General features: G+C 44.3%; 1 protein-coding gene across 3 annotated transcripts in view; it reads left to right on the top strand.

Moving 5' to 3' along the window:
* Zfyve27 (zinc finger FYVE-type containing 27) overlaps positions 1–16,988 on the top strand; it is a 31,916-nt gene that overhangs the window by 8,804 nt on the left and 6,124 nt on the right. For 2 of the 3 annotated variants that reach the window (XM_008831964.3, XM_017797858.2), the window contains 8 exons: positions 5,756–5,826; positions 8,321–8,507; positions 11,482–11,577; positions 12,919–13,031; positions 13,830–13,969; positions 14,603–14,674; positions 16,307–16,327; positions 16,488–16,632. In XM_008831964.3, the coding sequence (XP_008830186.1) occupies positions 5,756–5,826; positions 8,321–8,507; positions 11,482–11,577; positions 12,919–13,031; positions 13,830–13,969; positions 14,603–14,674; positions 16,307–16,327; positions 16,488–16,632 (845 nt within the window). The remainder of the gene's footprint in view (positions 1–5,755; positions 5,827–8,320; positions 8,508–11,481; positions 11,578–12,918; positions 13,032–13,829; positions 13,970–14,602; positions 14,675–16,306; positions 16,328–16,487; positions 16,633–16,988) is intronic. The other variant, XM_008831965.3, reaches the window with a different exon arrangement.

Genomic DNA, 16,988 nt, shown 5'->3' with positions numbered 1-16,988 from the left:
TCTGACCTCCGCAGCATTGCATGACATGGGTGCACTCACATACATGCAGACAATATACTCATATACGTAACATAAAAATAAAATTTTTTTTGAAAAAAGAAAAGAAAGTTTTGATATGAAACAATTAGTGGAAAGTTCAGGGAGTCTAATACCAGAGTACGTGAAGAAGAAAGTTTACATTTGACATTCCAGCCTTAAGTGATAAGGGAAGACCACACCAACATCTCAGTCACGAATGGATGGGATCAACTCTCCAGCCAGAGAAAACGAGGCAGTGGCAGCTCCTGATACAGAACAGAACTAAGCAGCTTTGGTTGTCCTGCCAATCACACTGAAAACTAAGAGGCAATGCAAGGGTGGTTCCATGCACATTAGTCAGCGGGGACACTATTAGAACCAGTACAACTGGTCAAGACATGACAGAAATAAATAAGCTTTGTTATACAAGAGGACGACTTGTATTAAAGGTGGTCTACACTACTGTTATAAAAATACAGACCAAGCATACATAAATACAAAACACCTCTCAAAAATATAGACTATGGGGGCTGAAGAGATGGCTCAGTGGTTAAGAGCACTGGCTGCTCTAGCAGAGGACCTAGGCTTGGTTCCTAGTACCCACATGGAAGCTAACAACGGTCCGTAACTCAAGTTCTAGGGATCCAACACCTTCTTCTGACCTTTATGGGCATTGCACGACATGGGTGCACTTACCTACATGCAGGCAATACACGCATACACATAAAATTTAAAATAATAAAATATTAAAAAAAATTTTTTTTTTAAAAAAGTATTTGGGTACATGGCTATAAGCCCAGCATTTGGGAGGTGGAGGCAGGAGGATCAGAAGTTCAAGGTCATCCTCTGCGCCATAGCAGATTTGAGGCCAGCCTAGGCTTTAGGAGATCCTGTCTCAAACCCACCAAAAAAGGATATTTTAAATTACAAATATGTGCCATTACACTCCCTGAATACTTGTTTATGTCTCTTTATAAAGACATTTGATTTCATCATCAAAATAATGTCATACCTAAATAGTAATAAGTAATTCTTTTAGTGAGTTCCTATTCAGCTTTCCTCACTTTTTCTAAGGATGTCATGAACACTTGTTTTGGCTCTGTAAGTTTCCTGTCCAGCAAGGTGCGTTGTGTGTGGTTTTTTTCAATCTGAAACAGTCTCTTGTTTCATGCTTCTTTCTGGCTTGCTAAAGAGCCTGTGCTTACTGTTCTGGAATTTCCTACTTATATTTGTCTGATTAGCTCTATATAGTTATCTTAACTGGAAGTTAGATGTAAAAGTTGGACTATATTCAAGTTCCTGACTTATTTCCAAAGGGAAATGTATCTTTAATGTTGCATCGTACCAAGAATCACATAAAAGCCAGTGTTCAAAAGAGTAGAGGCTCTTTTTGTGAATGTACATGGGTGCATGTATGTTACGGCATGTGGATATATGCAACGGCACATATCCACAGATACGTCAGAGGACAATTTGTAGGAGTTGGCTATCTCTACCATGAGGATCCTAGGGATTGAATTTAGGTCCTTGGACTTGGTTGCAAGCACCTTTATCTGCTGTTATCTTGCTGGCCCAGAATAGATTCTCATAACTTGGAGCCTATGAATAGGTTTTAGGAATCAGTGGATCCCATGAAACTGCATACTAAATTGCATGGGTTCCTGCATGTTTATAGAAAAAAATCTTAGTTTCCATCAAATTGTTTTAAAGACGTTTATCCCTTTCACATGCCTAAGATGACTGGTAGGAGGCAGGTGAGTGGTGCTGGATTACCCTGAGGAGTGCTGTTGGTCTGCCTCCTTGTCTCTGTAGAAATAGTGGGCTTTTTCTTATTATTTTTTCTTTTTTACTTTCTTTTTTTTTTTGGTCTTTTTGAGACAGGGTCTCCTTGTAGCCCCAGCTGTCCTGGAACTCACTATGTAGACCAGGCTGGCCTGGAGCTCACAAAGATCCACCTGCCTCTGCTTCCCAAGTCCTGGGATTAAAGGCATGTGCCACCACACCTGGCTTTCTTCTTTACTTTTTTAAAAAAGATTTTCCTTATTTTTATTTTATGTGTATAAGCATTTTGCCTGCATGTATGTAAGTGCATGACTGAGCCACCAGGTGGGTGCTAGGAACTGAACATGGGGGCCTCTGGCCAGAGCAGCCAGTGCTCTTAACTGCTGAGCCATCTCCCCAGTCCTGTAGTTGCTTTTCCTTTGTTTTCTTTTTGAGACAGGGTTGGGGCATGTTGTACAGCCTGGCTTTGAGCTCCTGGCAAGCCTCCTGGTAGGCCATTTATTATGAGACCTTGAGCAAGGCCCTATATTCTCATTTACTCCTTTAATTAATGGTGGTGTTCCTTGAGACAAGCCGGTCAGTGTTCAGAGCTGTCCCTGTACCTTACTGTAAGGTCACTGCATTCTGGGTACAAGGGGTAGGTGGAAAGAGAGACCCTTCTTTCCTTTTATAATCCTAGTTCCACTTACTAGCTGAAATGAACTTTGGTCCTTTTAGGAGAGGAGGATAGTTCTAGAGGGATGGGGCTGTGTGTTCCAGTATTCTCACCCTTCTCTCTTTTCTCTGTTTTGCCCCTTTGAGGAAAAGCCCAAAAGTTACAGGTATCCTGTCCTTACTTATGCTGCTGCTGGTGTAGTAGTGCCTCTTGGCATATAACCTGTCAGGATTTTCAACTTTTTGGAATTGGAGGTCTGAGGATATGGGGGGAATCAATTTGGAGTAGGACAGAAAGGGAGCGCTTCCCCCTGCTGTAGCCTCTGTGTACTGGCAGAGGAAGCACTGGTCTGTGAAAGTAGTTGTCAGATTAGTTTATGCTTTTGATTGTTCTTTTCTTAGTAAAGAGGATTTGACTGAAGAGGGACCTAATCTTGGACTTTAGCTGCTGGGTCAGGAGTTGCAGTAAATTTCTAAGACTCTTCTGGGATCAGCTACTCCACCGTGTGGGTCTCCTAGGATCAAACTGTCAGTAAAGACATTAGGTTGAAGAGAGTAGCTTTGGAAGGAAAGTGACTTCACTGGCTGTGTGATGTTTTATTTTTCAAATAGGATTGTCTCTTGTCTTTAGACCTATCTTTTTTTTTTGTTTGCTTTTTTTGTATTTTTGAGACAGTCTCCCTGTAGCCCCAGCTGGCCTGGAACTCGCTATGTAAACCAGGCTGGCCTCAAACCACAGAGATCTGCCTGCCTCTGCCTCCTGAGTACTGGGATTAAAGGCATGTACCACCATGCTTGGCAACCTATCTGTTTTCAAAGACCTATTTTATTTTGCTTTTATCCTGATAGTAGCCACCGTTGTTTTTGAGAATATTTACGGTTATATAGGTGGAATGTGTTGAATTTCATTAAAAAGGCAAAAAAACAGAACTCGAGAGGCAGAGGCAGGCAGATCTCTGTGAGTTCAAGTCCAACCTGGTCTACATAGCAAGTTCCAGGCCAGCTGGGGCTACAGGAAGACCCCCCCCAATTGTTAGAGTAGCAAAAAGCCCCATTTAAAAAAAAAAAGTACATGAAGTTGTCATAAAAAAGTGATGGGGAGATTTGGGAGGAGTTGGAGGGGAAGGAGTGGGCATAGATTTGATCAAAACACCTTATATGCATATATGAAATTCTCAAATTTTTTTTAAAGCAAAACAAAAAAAGACACCCTCCCCCCCCAAAAAAAGAAAAAAGGCAAAGAAAGATTATTGCCTTTCTTCATAATCTTCATTAAGAAGTAAAAAACCCCAGGTTGGAGATGGCTCATTCAGTAAACTGCTTGCCACACAAGCATGATTACCTGATTTTAGATCACTAATACCCAAATAAAAAGCTGAGTGCAGGGGTATGTGCTTGGAGAGGTGCTGCCAATGAGCCAGCCTAGCTAAATTGGTGAGCTCAAGGTTCAGTGAGAGACCCTGTCTCAAAAAATAAAGTGGAACCGGGCATGGTGGTACATGCCTCTCATCTCAGCATGTGGGAGGCAGAGGCAGGTGGATTTCTGAGTTCAAGGCCAGCCTCATCTTTATAGGGAGCTCAAGGCCAGCCAGGGCTATATAATAAAACCCCATCTCAAGAAAGAAAAAAATAAAGCCCTACATAAACTAGGTAACTTCATTTAGTTGGTAGATTGTAGAATTTTCTAATTAGAACATAAGGAAATACATTTAAGAGCAGGCAAGATGGCTCAGTGGGTAAAGGCGCTTGCTTCCGAGCCTGACAGTTGCAGTTTAATCTCCAGAATCCACATAGAAGGAGGAGAGAACTGACTCCTGCAAGTTGTCCTTTGACTTCCACATATGCATGGTAGCCTGTGCTGGCATGTGCACGTACATGCACACACGGACACATATAAAATGTAGTAAAAAATTTTTTTAAAAAAGAAAATACATGCCGGGTATGGTGGTGCACACCTTCAATCCCAGCACTTGGGAGGCAGAGGCAGGCGGATCTCTGTGAGTTCAAGGCCAGCCTGGTCTACATAGTGAGTTCCAGGACAGCTGGGGCTACAGGGAGACCCTGTCTCAAAAAAGACCGAAAAAAAAAGAAAGAAAATACATTTAAATTCTGAATGTGTTATTTACCAGAGGGCTACAGGGAGACCCTGTCTCAAAAAAGACCAAAAAAAAAAGAAAGAAAATACATTTAAATTCTGAATGTGTTATTTACCAGCAGCAGACCTGTTTATTTTTCTGTTTGTCCACTCCTCTGATGGCTCACCCGTATATGCTGACCTTAGACTATGGTTGTCAGTGCCTTCATTATTATATCTATATTCTTGCTTTGTTTACTTGTTTGTTTTTTTTTTAGACAGGGTCTCATGTAGCCAGAGTAGCCTCTAACTCACAATGTAGACGAGGCTGACCTTGAATTCCTACCTCCACCTTCCCAGTGCTGGGATTACAAGCATGCACCACCGCACTGGGCTCTACATCTATGTTTTTATTAACCTATAAAATGTCCTTTGCCAGAGACTAAGCCAGCAGTGCTGTCTTGTTCTCAGCGATCTGAGTCACTGGTCTTTCTTCCTCTGTGGCGGCTTCTACGTTACCATTTGGTGGCGGGTGGTGGGGGTTGTGCTCTTCAGTTCACAGAGGTGCTTTCTGTGTGAGTGTTGCATGCTCATTTTAATATATTAAAATAAGTAGTGTTTTTCTCCTTTTGAATTAATATACATTCAAAACTAACTCCCAGATGAATGCTCAGAATTATAGAAGAAAGGAGATAAGGTCACAAGTGGGTGAAGTTCATGATTTGTTCTTTCTCAGTTTCTGTGTTGATGAATTTTGTGAAAAAGAATATGGTATACTGGGAAGGTGAGCTGAGGAGGGATTTTTTTTTTTTCCTGTATGCATTATTTTCTGTGGTCCAGCAAGCGACCTGGAGGGTGTCCTGATAAGGAAGTTGTGAAATAGGATAAAGGACCATATTAAAGAAGAACTTGTCAACTTTCCCTGCAAAGGAGAACAGACCCTCGCAAAACATGTTGGAGTTTTAACCAGGTTGCTTAGCAGATGTTTTATAAGTTCTTCTGGAAGAAAGTTCTGCAGGTCTAGTTTTGTCACCCCAGGGCTAATGAGGACCTCCTCATTCCTGTCCTAGTCTCCTGTCCTAGAGGTAGGTCCATATTTCATTTCTTCTTGGTTCTCTGTGCCTCTCTCCTCCTCTTGTCCAGGTTTGCCTATGTCATCTGTAATGCCTGGAATTCTTCTAGGCTGGGGGTGTGACTGTCTTGTGATCAGAACTCTCTGTGTTGTAGGTGGCAGATGCCTTTGTGTTCCTTGATGACCTGCCTGGGCCTCAACATCTTGCTCCTCACTTTGAACGAGGGTAAGAACTACTGCTAGAGGGCCAGTGGTTTTTTGGTAGATGAATGTGGGGGAATCCCATGAGATGGGGTTGTGTGCCTGGGGTTAGCTTCCTTTTGGGTCTGATGTCAGAACATAGGTTCTGGAAAGATCACCAAGGCTCAGCCTCTGTGTTACAAATGATTTAGCCCATCTGTTAAACCTCAGTTTCCCTCATCTCTAAAGAGAAGATAATAACAGTGCTTCCTCATGAGTATTCATGAGGAACGAGAGCCCATGTACTGCTTAGTCCAGTGCCTCACACAGAGTCAGCATAGTTGCTGGTGCTATTTGTTTCCTTGTCTGCCAGCAGATGCATTGACCCTTTCCATGTTGCTTTCCTAGCTGATTCAGGGGACATAACATGGGGTAAGGGTAGTAGGAAGAGGAGCTGAGGAGAGATTTTTTTTTTGCCATATCTGTTTTTATTTATTTATTTATTATTTATTTTTGGTCTACAAATGAGCCTGGGGAGTGTGCTGAGTGACCATGAGCAGGGACAAGAGGCACAAAGCCTTGAGAAAGAAAGGTGGTAAATGTAGAAGTTCTGGGTGGCAACATCTTCTGAGGACTTTGTGTTATGTATGTTGTGACCTTGCATTTCTGGGTTGGAAGTGACAGATGGTTGTAGAAAAAGCCCTCTTAGGGGAAAAGAGTCAAGGATCTAGGGAAGAATGTTCTGAGAAGCTGGTCCTTTATGTATTCTTTTTGTATGTTTTATTTTGTTTGAGACAGGGTCTCCCTATAGCCCTAGCTGGCCTGGAACTCACTATATGGACAAGCTTGGCCTCAAATTCATGGAGATTCTCCTGTCTCTGCCTCCTGCGTGCTGGATTAAAGTCTTCTTTGTGCACACCCAGCTTCCTTATGTATTCTTTTTTAAAAAAAATTTTAATTTTATTTATTATTTTATGTGTATGTGTGTATTGCCTGCATGTATGTGACATTGTTATGTATTATTTATTATTTTTATTTTATGTGTATGAGTGTATTCCCTGCATGTATGTGTGTGCATCCATGTTGTGCAATGCCATGGAGGTCAGAGGAGGGCATCGGATTCCCCTGGAACTGGAGTTAAGGACGGTTCATAGCCACCATGTGGGTGCTGGGAATTGAAGCCGGGTCCTCTGCAAGAGCAGTCAATGCTCTTAACCACTGAGCAATCTCTCCAGCCCCCTTTATGTATTCTTTTTTAAAAAATTAAATACTTTATTATTTTTATTTTCTGTGTATTAGTGTTTTACATGCATGTACATAAATAAGTGCATTTGTGTCATGCATTGCCCCGGAGATCAGAAGAGGGTGTTTGATCCCCTGAACAGGAGTTACAGACAGTTGTTAGCTGCCATGTGGGTGCTGGGAATTGAACCTGGGTCCTCTGTAAGAGTAGTCAGTGCTCTTAACCACTGAGTCATCTCTCCAGCCCCTTTATGTAGTCTATATCACATTTATATTTCTCAATGTTTTGTTTCCTATGGAAATATGGAGCCATTGGGTTGAAAATTAGCCCAGTTCATCCAAAATCATCTTGTGTTTTTTTTTCTTTTTTTGAGACAAGGTCTCACCATGCAACCTTGGCTAGCCTGGTACTCTGTAGCCAGGCTAGTCTTGAAGTTACAGAGATCTGCTTACCTCAGCCTCTTGGGTGCTGGGATTAAAGGCATGCACTATCATACCTGGCTTTTTAATTTAACTTAATTTTAATTGTTTGGATTTTGGGACAGTGTCTCCCTATATAGCCCAGGCTTGTTTGGAATTCCACATTCTCCTGCCTCAGCCTCCTCAGTGCTGGGGCTATAAACGTGTGCCGTCATACTTGACTTTCTTTTTCTTAGTTGGACTGATGCTTCTTTGATCAAAACTTCCTAGGATGTTAGGTTTTCTGGAAGATGTTTCTGAAGTTAATCAGTTCCTATGACAGATGTTTAATAAGCATTTATAATGGCCTGCTGCACTCTTATCTTGCTATTGGGAAATTGTGTTGAGGGGCAGAAGTTCCTGCTTTGAATTTTATCTCTGCATCTTTATCCCATAATCCTCAGGGCCCTATATTATCCTGAAAGCCAAAGGAAAGGCTTCCATTCTGCCTTAGTGGTGCAAAGGGCTAAATTTCCATCATTGTGGAATTCCCATCAGCCAGACTGCTGTGTGCTGGCAGCATTTAAAAATATATATATTAAAGGAGGCTGGAGCTCCATCAGTGACCACATGGTTGAAGTGCCAGCACTTCAGAGCTGACAGAGTGGGAGGAGACAGTGAACAAACCCATAGTGAAGGTGGTGTGGTGATAAAATCTATGAGGAAAATCAAAGCTGGGCTGATGGGGCCACAGAGTGGGAGTAAGTCCTCCCCACACTGTGTTCAAGGAAGGCCTCTCAGGCAGGGTCCTGGAGGAGGTGAGAAAGCAAACATGTAGGTATTGTGGGCAGGCTTTTGGGCCTTGTTTACCTGTTCCTTTAGTGTTCTTGATCTCTTAGGTGCGTGGTACTCAATGGGTGTCTTGATGATTTCGGTGCCTGCCCTGCTGGGCTACCTTCAGGAGGTTTGCCGGTCACAGCTGCCAGAGTCTGAGCTGATGCGGAGGAAGTATCACAGCATAAGGCAGGAAGACCTGCAGAGAGTTCGCCTTTCCCGCCCAGAGGCCGTGGCTGAGGTGAAGAGCTTGTGAGTACTGAAGGGAGGTTAGGGAGGTAGGGAATGAACTGGCTACCACCCTGAGTGCTGCTTGTGTGTGACAGACTTTATTCATTTAATCTCTTTACCAGTTCTGGGCAGTGGCTGCTATTATTGTCCTCTTATTTATGGGTGAAGACAAAGGCTTAGATAGCTAGAAAGTGACCCAGTTCGGATGAGACTCCAGATTCAGCTTTCACAGCTATACATTTTACCCTAGAGAGACCACCTAGGGTCTTAACTGTTGCCTGTGTAAGCCATTGCTTGGTTCAGACCCCACCTCTTCAACTTACTGTGTAACATTGGACAACTTCCCTAAGCCTCAGGTCCCTTGTCTGTCAAATATGGTTGTAAAGTTTGCTCTAGTGTCAGATACCTAGGAAGTATTTAGTGTTAATTATCATTACCATCCTAAGCATGATAGAGCTGGTGTTTTGAGGAAGTAGCTTGAGACCATCTTTGATGGCAGTTGACTTTTCGTGAACCTTCCCTTGGATCAGGTTCCATGTAGGCTTTTGACATGCAGCAGGGTGAAAACAGAAATAACAGAGGCCCAGAAATTCTGAGCCATCAGGAGTAAGTCCTAAGTATCTGAAAAAAATTTTTTTTAACTGTGGAATAATTTCCAATTTAAACAAGAGATACAAAAATAATGAAAACAGCCCCATAAGCCCTTTAACCAGATGGGATAATTAATTATTAACATTTTGTCACATTGACTTCAGTTATTTCTACTTTTTTTTTTTTTTACCTGAATCATTTGAGAATTGTAAACATCATTTCTGTTTACTCCAAACAGTGTCCTGAGTTCAAGGACATTGTCTTCTGTATTCCCAGCATTAAAATCAGAATTACAAAACTTATATTGGTGCTAACATTAGTATTGTTTTCTACTATATAGTTCATAATTACATTTTGTCAGTTCTGTTGATAAAGTTCCATACACACACACACACACACACACACACACACACACACACATTTATTCAGGATTCAGCCTAGGATCATACATTACATTGAGAGATTTCTGTCCCCTGTGGTGCTGTGATTACACCCAAGACCTTGCCTGCCAAGCAAGTACTCCACCACTGAGCTGTACCTCAGCTTGTACATTAATTTTTATGTTCTTTTAACCAAAAATGAGAAGTTCCTCATTATATTAGTTACTTTTCTGTTGCTGTGATAAAACATCATGACCAGCCGGTCGTGGTGGTGCACACCTGTAGTCTCAGCACTTGGGAGGCAGAGGCAGGTGGACCTCTGTGAGTTCAAGGCCAGCCTGGTCTACATAGTGAGTTCCAGGACAGTTGGGGCTACAGGGAGACCCTGCTTCAAAAAGACAAGCAAAAATAAAAAAACATCATGACCAAGGCAACTTAGAGAAGGAGGAGTTTGTTGGCTCACTGTTTCAGAGGGATGTGTCCATTGTAGTAGAAAGGCAGGACAGTAGAGGTGACTAGAGCAGAAAGCTGAGCACTCACACCTTCAAGCACTTACAGGAAGCAGAGGGAGACAGACTCAAAATGGGGCAAGACTATGAACTCCAGTGATGGCCTTCCTTTATCCAGCAAGGCCATACCTCCTAAACTTACCAAAACAGTACCATCAACTGGGGCCTATGGGAGACATTTCCTCATTCAAACCACCACACTCATGACCTTGAATAGTTGATAAAGTACAAGCTTATTTACTTTTTACTTTAAAAATTTTTTTACCTGTTTGAGACCGCATCCCCTGTAGCCCTAGCTGTCCTGGAACTTACTGTGTAGACCAGGCTGGCCTTGAACTCAGAGATCCACTTGCTTCTGCCTCTCGAGTGCTGGCACTAAAGGCATGGACCACCACACTGGGCTCAGTACAAGCTTATTTATATTGTTGAAACGTCCTCATTTTGTGTTGTTGGGTTCGTTGTGGTTAGATTCAGGTTATACATTTTGGACAGGACTGTGACAAGTGGTGTGTGTCATCGCCACTGCTTCAGTATCCGGGGCACACAATGTTAGGAAATAACACTTTGATCACTTGCTTAAGGCTTTTCTGTGGTAAAGTATCATTAACCTTCATTACTAATCTAAGGGGAGATACTTTGAGACTGTGTGGTATCTTACTCTTTGACTCACTGCTTTAAAAGTTGTTGGTGGGACTTGGCCTTAATCAGTTTGTCACATGGTGGTGAGGAGGTGGTTCTTTGCCATCATTCTGTCTGCATTTATTGTCAGTATAAATGGCATAGATTTTTATTTCATTCAGTGGAATGGTAATCTGTTACGGTCCATGTATCCCTCTCAAATTGTTTTAGGTTTGACCAGTTGGATTTTCTTTGAGCTGGTTTTTGTGTTCTTTCAGTATATCCCCATCCTTTTTCAGTGCTGCCTTACTTTATGGTACAACAGAGCCGAGTGTGGTGGCGCATGCCTTTAATCCCAGAATTTGGGAGGCAAAGGCAGGAGGATCTCTGAGTTCAAGGCCAGCCTGATCTCCATAGAGAATCCTGGCCAGCTGCAGCTACAGGGAGACCCTGCCTCAAAAAGACAAAGAACAAAACAAAACAGGATATTCAGATTTGTCTTACACCTTCCCTGCTTCAGCCCCAGAAGCAGCCATGTTTCCAGTGAGCCCTTCAGGTCTAGAGAACTGACTCTACAAAGCTGTCCTCTGAACGCCACATGTGTGAAATTGCATGCATGTGCCCACACGTGATAATAGATGAAATGAATTTTTTTTAAAAGAGCAGGAACTGCTTCTACCTCAGCAAGGGGCCTCCAAAAGAGAACTGAAATGGATCAGGAGCACCTGTGTCAGTCCATCTTCTCTCATGCTCCGGCGACCCAGCAATGCCTTTGTACAGATTGCCCATTCCTCCCCAGGAGCTGCTCTGCCTCCCCAGAGCTTCCATATGGTCCTGCCTGGTAGGTGGGTGGGTGGGGCAGAACCTTCCCACTCACAGATGCTCCTGTGTCTGCAGCTTGATCCAGCTGGAGGCCTTCCTGGCCCGCTTGTGCTGTACCTGTGAGGCTGTCTACCGTGTACTACACTGGGAGAACCCTGTGGTCTCCTCACAGTAAGTGGTCCTCTACTCTCTCCACCCCACCACCCTGTGGGAATCTGCAGCTTGAATCCCTACCCTTTACCCCCCAAGTGAAGTGAGCTGCCTTGTAAAGACTTTTGCCTGCTTTAGAGGAAGAAAGAGCACCGCATGGCCCTTGGGTGTGGATCTGCACATAAGCTTCTGGGCTCTAATTTGTTGCTTTTGTTTAGATGCCTTTAAAAAAAGTAGAGTATGGGTCTGGAGAGATGGCTCAGCAGTTACGAACACTGGTTGTTCTTGCAGAAGACCGGGGTTCGAATCCCAGCACCCACATGGCAGCTAACAACTGTCCATAACTCAAGGGATCTGACAACCTCTTCTGTCCTCCGAGGGCATTGCATGACACGGGTGCACTTACCTACATGCAGGCAATACACTCATACACATAAAATAAAAATAATAAATAAAATATTTTTTAAAAATTACAGAGTAAAAGTACTTTAATAATAGGCAGGGAATTCACTGTGTAATCTACCACCCTGATATAGCAGCTACTCTTCATGTTCAGCTGCTTTCTAGAGCTGATCATGTGCCTATAGCTTTGTGGTGTATATGAGATACCCTTCCTCCTCTCTTAATTACATCATAAATTATCTTCTTGGTTGCTACAAAGCCTTTGGATTTATTTTGCAGTATTAGAGTAACTTGGGCTGTGAATGATTGTAGTTTACAGAAGCATTCTGTTTTCTACATAGCCACTTTCTGCTTTTCATTGCTAACCCTACAGTGAACATTTTATCGACTTAGCTTTACTCTTTTGAAGTTTTTTTTTCTAGAATGAACTTAAAGATGAAATTACTGCATCAAATGGGATGGATGCTTTTGAGGCTCTTTCTATATGAATAATGAGCTTTTGAGACTCTTTCTATATGAATAATGATTGTGTGATTCTATGTTTCATTTTGTATCAGGCTCTGTGCTCAGCATTTTCTATTTGTTGTCTCACTTTTTCTAGTAACCCTATGAAGTAGGTGCTGGTTTACTTTGCATTTTATGGGTGACAGAAGTAGTGCTTAAGAACCAAGGGACTTGCCACAAAGAAGTGGCAGAATTGCATTCAGACCCCAGTCCGTCCCTAGGCTTCAGAGTTCAGATCCTGTGAGTGATGATGGCTGGGCTGGTGCCCCGCCTAACAGATGGCCTCACCAGTGTCAGTTGTTAGAAACCAGTAACTCATTGGTACTTCTGAATGCTTCCTCAATAGTTTTCTACTGGTTTGGTTAGCAAGACTTTTGAGTTTGTGCCCAGAGCTGTTTCTTACCTGGATGCTCCCTCCCAGTTTCCTTCTGATCCTGTGACTTTTTGGTCATCCAGGTTCTATGGCGCTCTTCTGGGAATGGTTTGCATGCTCTACCTGCTGCCACTCTGCTGGGTCCTCGCCCTCTTAAACAGCACTCTGTTCCTGGGAAATGTCGAGTTCTTCAGAGGTAAACTCCAGAGAGCCTGACAGCTGGGTCCTGGCCTGTTCTCAAGGCCACTTAAGGCTTCTTGCTACGGTCAGTTTGCTGTGCCTGCCACAAGGGGGCAGCTCCCCACTGGGTTCTCCCTTGGAGGGCTATTGCTGGATCTCTGAGGTGTTAGGGGAGGGTGACATCTCTTTAGGCTGACACCGGAGGGGTCCCCTCTCCCTTCTCAAGGTGGATGAGGGAGGGCTGTTTTTACTAAAATGCTAGCTGTTTCCTGGGCTGTGGCCACCTGGAATAGCTGCCACATCTCCATGTGATCCTTGAGTCTGCTGTCTGGTTTCTGAATGGAGAGGCCCTCTGCTTGGGTGATTGCTCTCTTTATTTCCCCTCTTTGATAGGGTAACCTTTGATAATTCCAGAAGCTATAATTTATGGAGCACATACTACATTGATCTCTGGCAGTCTGGGGTAGGTGATAGAACCCGTTTTATTCATGAGAGATGATTAGGTGACTTCCTGTATCAGAGGGTGGGGTACTGGTAGAAGTGAACACTCCCATAGCACACACTTTTGTGTCTTTGAGAAATCCCCTCTGTGAGTCCTTTCTGAGATTTTTTTTTTTTTTTTGAGACAGGGTCTCATTATGTCACGATATAGCCCAGGTTGACCTGGAACTCACTATGTAGACCAAGCTGGCCTTGAACTCACAGAGATTCACCTGACTCTGTTTCTCAAGTACTGGGTTTAAAGGCTTGCGCTACACTCTCCACTCATTATGCCTCATGTCACTTGCAACCCTGTTCTCTGTTCCCTTGGCAGTGGTGTCTGAGTACAGGGCATGTCTGCAGCGGCGGATGAACCCCAAGCAGGAAGAGTATGCCTTTGAGAGCTCACCATTGCAGGATGCTGGGGGAAGAGGTGCTCTGCTGGACAGCACACCTGCCCCCACCCCCACGGAGGTGAGTGCTCTGCACTGCAAGAGCCTGCTGCAGTCATGTTGTGGGTCTTCCCTTGTTTGTTCTCTTTTCCCCCTTCCCTTTCCTTATCAGCTTGTTTGTTTTATAAGGAGTAGCTCCTAGATTGGCTTCTGTTATGAGCCCTGCTTCTTCATGGGCCTGGGTCTCTGGAGTGCTTAGTAGTAAGTGCAGTAAGAAGCTGCATCTGTCTAGGCTTTACTGAGCACTTGCTCTGTGTCAGGTGCTGTTTTAAGTGCCTCAGTGATATTAGTGCCTGTGGGGCTTATCTGAGAATGTGCTTATTGCCAGGAGCAGAAGAAAAAGCTGAGGCACAGAGTGGCTGTACAGGCCTCATTGCTAGTAAGTAGGATTGGGTCTCAGACTGGAGCCTGTCGCTCTAGAGCCCTGATCTTGGCCAGTGTAGGCCCAACTGTGTCTTATTTCATCACCCTGGCCCTTCAGGCTAGAGGGTGCTCTTTCCCATGACTTGTTTCTTTGCCGAAGCTGTGCGGTTTCCTTTGGGGCATGACCACGTGTGTTTTGGAGCCTAGATGTGGACCCTAGGGGCAGGTGGCACTCTTCTGTGGGGATCAGGGTTACCATCTTTCCCTTTTGTCATAGAGTCTCTCTTCCTAGGACCTCACGCCAGGCAGTGTGGAGGAGGCTGAGGAGGCTGAGCCAGATGAGGAGTTCAAAGATGCAATTGAGGTGGGTGGCCCTCCCCCGGTTCCCTCTACTGACCAGACCAGATGTTGGGTGGGCCGAAAGCTGTGGGTTTTTTATATCCACTTGGGAAGCCACAGCTTGTTCTGAGCTAGAACTTACTGATTGAAAGGGTGCCACTGGCCTTTCCTCGTTCCAGTCATCTGTCATGGGTGCCTGAAGCAGGATTGGCCCTGTGGACCTGTGTGAACTACTGCTGGGCTATTGTGGGTTTGTTGCCTGGGCCAAAGATGGGCTAGGGGCCATGATGTCAGGAGGACAGATTTGGAGGAGACCCTGCCCTGTGCCTCTGCTGCTCTGCAGACTGAGTTCCATAGATGTCCCTTTGGGAGGGTGGAGAAAACAGTTGTATAGCCAAGTGCTAGGTCATGGGAAGTTTAGCAACGTTGATTTAGATAGTAATTTAAACTGGTAGTTTGCAGAAGTGTTTTATTTGGCTTGTAAAGTTTTAGAATAAGTCTTTGAGCTAGTGTTTTAAACTGTGTAGATTTTAGTTAGAACTGTAGATTTTTCAGTTTTTCTAGTAGCCCTGAGTCTGCAGCAGTCAGTGTACCTGAGATGTCATTGTCTCCTTTATTTAAGTCATGTGGGCTGGCAAGATGGCTCACTGGGTAGAGGTGCTTGCTACTAAGTCTGACAACTTGAGTTTGATCCTGGGAACTCACATAGTAGAGGGAGAAAACTGACTCTTGAAAGTTGTCCTCTGACTTTCATACTTGAGCTGTGCATGTACACACACTTACACATACACTAAATGGATTTAGACAAGTCATGTACTACAGTTACACATAGTCCTGGTGTTGGCTCTGGATACTGAGGCCTACTGACTTGCTGTTTGTCATTCCCTTTGCATTGCTGTTTGTCTTAGAATAGGGACTCATTTCTCTTCCTGGCTCTCTGTAAAGTGGGAGGTTTTGCAGTGTGCAAGAGTCTTGTGAATTTTCACTAGGCCTGTGATACATTCCTGACTTGTTTCTTTGTCAGACCTGCCTGTCCCTGCTGGCATTTCACATGTAATTGCTACTGATTGCTTCAAGACCTGATAATGATTGTAGGCTATATGAATCTGGGGGTAGAGATGGCTATGGCACAGGCTTTCAAGCATTTGTGTTGATGACCTAATTAAGGAACACATTTTTTATATCCAGACTCATTTCATACTTAAGTCTATAAAATATGTGGAACTTAGCTGGGCGTGGTGGTGCACGCCTTTAGTCCCAGCACTTGGGAGGCAGGCAGATCTCTGAATTCAATGTCAGCCTGGTCTACATTTGCAAGTTCTAGGCCAGCTGAGGCTGCAGGGAGACCTTGTCTCAAAAAGACCAAAAAAAGAAAAAATGTGGAACTTAACTCAAAAACTTAACTGAAAAGGCATTGTAAGGGATATTTGCTTTCCTACTTTGTTATGTTCAATTTGAATAATGACCTAGAGGGAACATATTAGCATGCAACTTCCTCTAAGCTTCCTGGAGGCTGGGCTGCTTTCAAGGAGGCTATCTGTTAACCTCACCCTGTGGAAGTTACTCAGCACGCCTGTTTCCTTCCTCCCCTCTTGCTCCTCCCTCCCTGCTAGCTCTCTCTCTTTTCTCTCCTTCTCCCCTGCACCTTGGGAGGCAGGAGACCCACCTGGTTGTGCTGGTAAGTAGAAGTGGGGTGAAAGGGACAGGGCTGGGCTGGGGAAGGTTGCTGAGCCAGCCATGCCATACCTTGTGGGGCCAGCCATGCCCAGGTGCCTCTGCACGCAGGACCTTGGGCCTTTCCAAGAGGTGCACAGGACTGGACCATGCTGTTCCCACAGGAGGATGACGAGTGTGCCCCGTGCCCAGTAGAGGATGACCTGGCTCTGCAGGACAATGGATTCCTAAGCAAGAATGACGTGCTGCGCAGCAAAGTGTCACGGCTCACAGAGCGACTCCGCAAGCGTTATCCCACCAACAACTTTGGTACGGTGGGGAAGTAGACTACAGGTGGGGATGTATGACTGGGACTGATGGGACTGTAGGGAGGAGGGCGCATCTGGGCTGCAGGGACAGAGTTTGGGAATTGTGGACTCTGACTTGTGACAAGAGCAAAGAGTAAAGATGTCCTTAGGAACCTTGGGAAATGAGCACATGTCCTGTGAAGGTGTAGAAGGAGTGAGTGTGGGTCCCTTATCTCTCTTTTGTTACTGAATATTAGCTGACAGGAAGACAAGGCACTCATTGTGGGCCCAGATTGAGCCAGTCTAGGACTGCAGAGAAACTGTGATCCTAAGGCAGCAGAGCTCCACTGCTGCACATACTAACTCAGCCTGGAGTCC

This window comes from Nannospalax galili, unplaced genomic scaffold (genome assembly GCF_000622305.1).
Source record: "Nannospalax galili isolate Female #2095 unplaced genomic scaffold, S.galili_v1.0 scaffold875, whole genome shotgun sequence".
Lineage (NCBI taxonomy): Eukaryota > Metazoa > Chordata > Mammalia > Rodentia > Spalacidae > Nannospalax > Nannospalax galili.
This window is presented reverse-complemented; position numbering and strand designations above follow the sequence as displayed.